Below are 6,985 nucleotides of genomic sequence, written 5' to 3' on the forward strand. Positions count from 1 at the left end.
GTATGTCTTTTGTAGACTTCAGTGGAATATTTTTAACTTTTATTCCTTAAACCTCACTCAGCTCCATGTGTTTTAGTAAGGTCAAAAATCCCAAATGTCTAGCACCCTAATTTTATCACTGCTGCCATCACCTCACTTGCAGATTGTTTGCTAATGTAGATCTAACTGACATATTCAGATAGTGTGCTAGACTGGAATGTGAATCAAAATCTTTTCATTCGCAACTGAGCACATTTTATTGGCATACGTAATGGTCTTTGACTAAATATGAGTTTATTGTTTATGCGTAACATGCACTGTTTTTCTATGTATATTTCATTGTACATTAGGTGTAGTATGGTGTAGTGATCTTACAGATTAATACATGTCAAAAATACTTTTACTTTCAATAAACTAGACCTTATTTTTGCAGTGTGCTCTGTTGCTAATCTGGGAACAAACACTTTTTAAATTTGATTATGTATGACATAGTGTTTTTAAAATTCTCTGATTCTTTTACTTTAATGATTCTCTTTTTAACAATTATTTTCTAAAACAGGTATCACTATCACTATCAAGCCTCTTCTTTTATTTTAATTATTCTCTTTTTGATGATTATTTTTTAAAACAGGTATCACTATCAAGCCTGAGATCCTCAAAGTCTGAAAATGCACTCCAAATCGAAAATCCAGAGGATGTTTCTTCTGTGTTGGAAAATGCAGCTGCCAAGTGTTCATTCTGTTCAGAAGCAACTGAGGATTATGTAGAAGGTACTGAAGATAATCAGGAGATGCCAGTAAATGAATCATCACAGGTGGAGAGTATGTCACATTCTGCTCCAACTACAGCTGCTGCCCAGTGTGAACTTCCAACTGAACAACATGTAGGTGAATTATCTAAGGAATTCCCAGAGCGTGCATCGGGTAACAAGGAATTCCCAGAGCCTACATCAGGCAACAAATGTGAGGCTGGGAAGAAAACAGAAGGAGAACACAGTCATGCTGCTACACAGTAAAAAATAATTATTAATGGAAAATAAACAGGCTGGATTTGGATGTGATAATTAAAATGCAACCAGCTTACATTGAGGAAATGTCACATAGCAGCATGATACTGCAGGCACAAGAAACAGAGAGAATACAATGCATTTAATTTTTAATAAGTTATATTACCTCAATTTTGAGTATGTAAATTTCTTGGCCATAAATAATGTATTAAGTGTATATAATAATATTGTTGAAACAGTTAACAGATAATAGGATGTATAATTTACAAAAGGTTTGCTGTGCATGAGAATTGAGACAATATTGTCTTCTTTTCTTCTTCCCACTTGTCAGTATTCATTATTTATTTCTGTGAATCAGTTCTGTTCATATGGTGTTCGTATGGTACTTTTACTTAATATGTTAATTATTTCAGATTTTTAAAAATCACACTGTACTTTAATTTACACAAATTTGTTCTGAATTATTCATTTATATGCATATTCATACGTTTAAGACAGGGGAAACATTCCTAACATACTGTAGCTTGTATTACTTTTAATCAAAGTAATCAATAACAGAAATTCCTAGGTATTTCAAGTGGAATGCTGTGAATGTCTGTCTACATTCCAAATTCAAATGACAGTGCAGACAAAAGTGTAGAAAAGCCAGATCAGTAACATATTTTGAAACTTAGGGCTTTGGTAATGCTATGAAAATACCAGAAGAATTTGCAGTTCACTGTAATTGTTTTAAATCAGTATACAAAATTTTTAAAAAAATATATAATCTAAAGCCTTGCATTTGCTAAGTTATATGTGTAAAGGGAAAAAAAATTGTTGCCGTTGTTACATCTGCTGCTGTGATCAGCCTTCAACCTTCCATTTGATTCCTTCATGTGCCATCTCCTAATTTTGATGTATTATGGCACTTCACTTTTTCATAATCATCTTGAATCTTTTCACTTAAATCATTTTCATATTTTTCCATTCCACCATTCCTACTAGTGTAAGATGGCATAGCAGAGACATTTCTAAACATGTCTCCTTTTCTACTTTGTCTGCAGTCTGCATGACTCTTTATAGGGCCATTTTATTTCCGTCTTTCTCTGAATAAACATGTTTTGTTCAGTTACATTATAAATTCTAGTGGCAAGATCTGTCCTCCAGTCTTCATGACATCATTAAATTCAAATCTGCATTCACCCAACCGTTCAGTGGTTGTTTAATTCATACAACACATTAGCTTTTGTAGCAATTTGAGTATTCATTAATGCTCAGTAGATTGGCAAAATTAATGCAGATTTTATAGCAAAAAGTGCCTCATACAGCATGTTATAATTTTTGCAACATGTTCATGTAAATGTAATTGCCATAGAGAGTTCAAAAGCTATATCGTTTCTGCAAGCTGTTTTTTTTTTAGAGAGAGGGTACTTTTTTCTCATTCTCGATTTCTTGCATGAAATTTCATTTGTAACACATGTACTGATTCATTAGGATGCAGAAATGGAAGCTAATTGAAGTACTGAAGACCACAATCCTGGTTGTGTGTATTGTTGAATGTTTGTAATCCTGATGTGAGCATGTGTACATTATTATGTTATATTTTTAAAAAAATCGGAAGTCACAAGAGTGTTAAACAATGCTGTCCACTGTTATGAAAGACTTTAGAAGGTATTTTGTTATATCAAATAGCACTACTATTTTCTCAATTTCTCAAATTTTTACATGTAGTGAATGTAAAGAAAAATTATTTTTACACTACTGGATGTTTATTAATATTAAACAATGTTTCATAGTTATAATCCGGTGTATAGTTTACAAAGAATACTTACTTTATTCCACACTTTCTGAGAGAAACAGTTGATGTTTTGTAAAATTAGTTGCTTATTTTGTCTCATGACAAAAATTTTGTGACTCCTTTACATTTTTGTTTTGTTACTGCATAGTTACAATATTTTATATTTATTTATGTTTCATATTTCCAAAATGACTGTATTATTAAATATTCTAAATTTTTAGCTAACTTGTCCATGACATAGTTAACTACAAACTTTATCTGTTTGAGGAGATGCATCATTTCTTCTTCTGGACCAATATAATTGCCTAATGTGTAAGACACATTTACACTTTTCTATCTAAAACTTTATAGTTTGGAAAAGTTTATATGGAAACATTAACATGGCAATACAACATACGTAATTTGATCTCACAACAACAGTGTACCAGTGGTAACATTCATAAGGTTTATAAGAAGTCGCAAAGTTTAATTTTTTTTATGTACAGGTACTCTCTCTAATTCCATAGCAGATACACCTTACAATTATTGTGCAAGAACATTCAGAATGAAAATTGATGGTAATTTTTGATAAATCAGATCAATACAGTTGCCTCAGAGCATGAACTCACAAAGCATAATTATAAGAATCATTTTACAGGAACAGACATAATGTAAGGAACTTGACACATTACATGACAGACAGTGAGTTTCTCCACACATACCAAAGACAGTGAATATTTGGACTTGTTATACCATATAATAAACATGGTATTTCATATACCATTATCCATTTTTATAATATTGTCTTTTTCTGACAATGTTTTCTGTACACTAATAACGAAATGGAGTACCTTGAGCTTATAGTTTCCTTCTCTCTGTGCTATGCTTGCGCTTTCAGCTGCACAGTATTTGATACCATTAGCCATACCTCTATAGGGTGCAAAATCAGCTGGGATAATTTCTTCTTCATCTAACAAAATAAGTGAATTTACAGCAATATCAGGATTCCATTTCTATTAAATTACCAAGTATTTGTGATGCTGAAGAAATTAATAGTGTTGATTTATCTGCCCATAAGTCCTTATATAGGCCCTTTTTTGTGAAAGATTTCAAAACTAAAACCTTCCCTGGGTTGTGTTTGGAGCTTATAGAAAACTGTCTACTCTAAAGATGACTGTTTAAATCAAATTTTACTTTCAAAATTTTTATCAATAGGCATTCCTTAATTATTGGATTTTATAGCTGGCAGATATTGCATGACTATTTAAGATCCAAATGTGTGCTCTTCCCACAATATTTTTAAAAATGTGGGATCAAAATTAAAACACTGTAAAGTTTAAAAATGTTATATTGTTGAATAACTTGACATAGCCTTTGTGATGTGTTAACAATACAGAGATCATCTTAGCTAACGCTTATAGCCAAGATGGAAAACTTAGAAAATCATAATGTGCATCTCTTCATATGCATAGATCTACTATCTGCATATTTGTGAAATAAGTGACCTCCTGCTCATACCAAAAGAAGTAAATCTCTTTTCCCCAGGGATTTGGACAGAAACATGGAAAAGTTAGTGATCTGCTCTATATATCTAAATACTGTACATGCAGTATGACTTGGCACTTCACACAGTATGTGCTGGAAGCAGATATAAGCAGTCCTTGCCTCCCACTTAAACTGCTTTTACTTGCAGAGAAGGCAGCATATAAAACACACAGGAATCAGGGTTATTATGCAAGCAGAGGTGACACATGGAAGTTGATTGATTAAAGGATTTTATATAGTTGAAACTGAGTCTTGTTGCTAAAAGTGAAAAATACTGTTGTTAAGTGCTACTGTGAAAATTATTGTTAGGTAACTAAGATTGGCGCTAGATAGAAACAAATCAGTGCCGCCAGATTTCTACTGATAGCTTAGCTCCCAGCACCCCGCGTAAAAAGTGCTGAGGTGTATTGTGTGTGTAGTGTAGATGCCAAATAAGACACTTGCGCACACAATGTTGATAAACATGGTGTCATTAATGTTCTAATGAATTTGTACTGTGGTTGTAGTAGTCCAGCAGGGCTGCAGGAATTATTTTACTGATACAATTTGTTTCCTCTTTAAATTGATGAACTGTATAACTTTAGCTTCTATTAATGCAATCTCGGCTGCTGTTTTTAATGGTAATATTATTTCAGTCAATAAGTTGTATTTATTAAAAAGATAGTAAGGGAAATATTCACTATATGATTACAGGATTTGTAAGTGTTTCAAAATAATTTAGAGGTGGTGATTTTTGTGGAGCAATTGATCATTTCCTTTCTTTTGCAACTAGTTAATCTTAATGCAAAGCATTCAGAAAAAGTTGTCCCTAAATAGTTATGATGTTTAACATGGTAGCAACTGTAGTTATTTTCTTCACCTGCTCAGATCTTTTCTCAAACTGCTTTAAGCATTTGAGCATTCTGAAAAAAGTAATTCTCTTTCATGTTTTAAAGTATGATGATGTGACTTTATTTCTGCAGTTTGTTTTTATGTTCCTAAGGTTTGAAACTTTTCTGCACAGTGATCATTTTTAAATTACTGTACAGTTGAGATAATGTGTTCCCAAAAATTATTTTATTTCATTTTAATATGTGCTGCAGTGGTTATTTGTTTATAACTGACAACTATAGCTTTAAGAAAGATCCTTCAAGAAGGGCAAATACATTAGTCATTGTGCTGTGTTAAATTGTTAATATTCCTATAGAAGCATGTGTGGTCTTGTGTGATGTTAGTTATATGTAGTTACACCTTAACTGTCCTAAACATATTTTAGTTCTGTGATAGCTGTTGCACCTGGAAGAGTATTAATGTAATTGCAATTTTAGTTTTCAAAAGAAGAGCTTTAGACATACTTGTATAATACACTCGAATATCGTATACATATCAAATTCTCAAGGACATTTATAAAAGACTCTAGCAAGTTATATAACATTAAAGTCTGCTGTGCTTTGCATAACTGATTTTGTTTTCACAGAAGCTGATGTGTCTTCCAACTACAAAAGGAAATAGTGTTTACTCTGCAATAACGATGACACAGTATCACAATTCAGGATAATGATTTGTGCTCAGGTATTAGGTATGGTTCACTAATGATCAAGTGAATTATGAAAAATATAAGCTCTTCCGTTACAAATAATAAAACACAACATTTTTGCTCTTGACCTGCAGTAAACAATTAAAAATTTCACGTTTACAGTTTTCACAACATGTGCCAAAGATGGTTCTATAATATTGTGTGCTACTTTTCTATATTTTTATAAGATATACAGAAAATTTTCTTCAAAGCTTTGAATCTTTTTATAGAAAAGTAAATATATTTTCTCACATCCTTTGGTTACATCACAATGTAGTGGGTTTAAAACTTCTAAACTTATTTTGTTTCCATTGAGAAGTTGTAGCATAAGTAATGTGACTTCTTCAACTATATAAAAATAGACTGTTACATATGTATTTGAGAAACATATAGTAAGAATACCAGTCAGATTTTGAATTTTCACAAATCGTGTGGCATTCTTGAATATAGCAACTGCAACTTGCTACAAAAGAAATATTTAACGTTTTCTGTCAGGCCTTAGGTAAAAAATGTACATGCTCATGTTTCTATGTTGATGTTTCATCAGTGCATCATGGGGATCAAATAGAATTGGTGTGGTAATAAAAATTATCTGCTCTGTGTGAAATTATTACTGGATCATGGAATATTGAAGTATAAAATTATCTTTAAGAAGGCCATTCGATTGTGATGAGTATGGATTTTTTTTACAGAATAGCACTGTTAACATTACTTGCCTGTAATATGGGATAATGTGATTACTGTTGATGGCACAGTAGATACACCCTTATTGTATCAGATAGATTACTGTGAATGACTTCCATAATAAGACAAATTACAGAGCAAGGTGGTGCAGAGGTAGCACACTGGACTCACATTCGGGAGGACAATGGTTCAAACCCACGTCCGGACATCCTGATTTAGGTTTTCTGTGATTTTCCTAAATCGCTTTAGGCAAATGCCGGGATGGTTCCTTCAAAAGGGCACGGCCGATTTCCTTCCCTATCCTTCCCTAATCCGAGCTTGTGCTCCGTCTGTAATGACCTCATTGCCGATGGGACATTGAACTCTCATCTCCTCCTCTTCAGTAAGACAAATTATTAAAGGAACTAGCAACCTGTTGGTACTTGTAAGAGCAAAATCATTTTCGCCAAGGCACTGCAGA

General features: G+C 32.7%; 1 protein-coding gene across 1 annotated transcript in view; it reads left to right on the top strand.

Moving 5' to 3' along the window:
• The window catches only part of LOC126185211 (transmembrane and coiled-coil domain-containing protein 4-like), a 136,103-nt gene extending 133,386 nt beyond the window's left edge, over positions 1–2,717 (top strand). The window contains exon 11 of the mRNA XM_049928094.1: positions 611–2,717. Within this exon, the coding sequence (XP_049784051.1) occupies positions 611–994 (384 nt within the window). The 3' untranslated portion in view covers positions 995–2,717. The remainder of the gene's footprint in view (positions 1–610) is intronic.
• Positions 2,718–6,985: the final 4,268 nt, after the last annotated feature.

Source organism: Schistocerca cancellata, chromosome 4 (assembly GCF_023864275.1).
Source record: "Schistocerca cancellata isolate TAMUIC-IGC-003103 chromosome 4, iqSchCanc2.1, whole genome shotgun sequence".
Taxonomy (NCBI): Eukaryota; Metazoa; Arthropoda; class Insecta; order Orthoptera; family Acrididae; genus Schistocerca; species Schistocerca cancellata.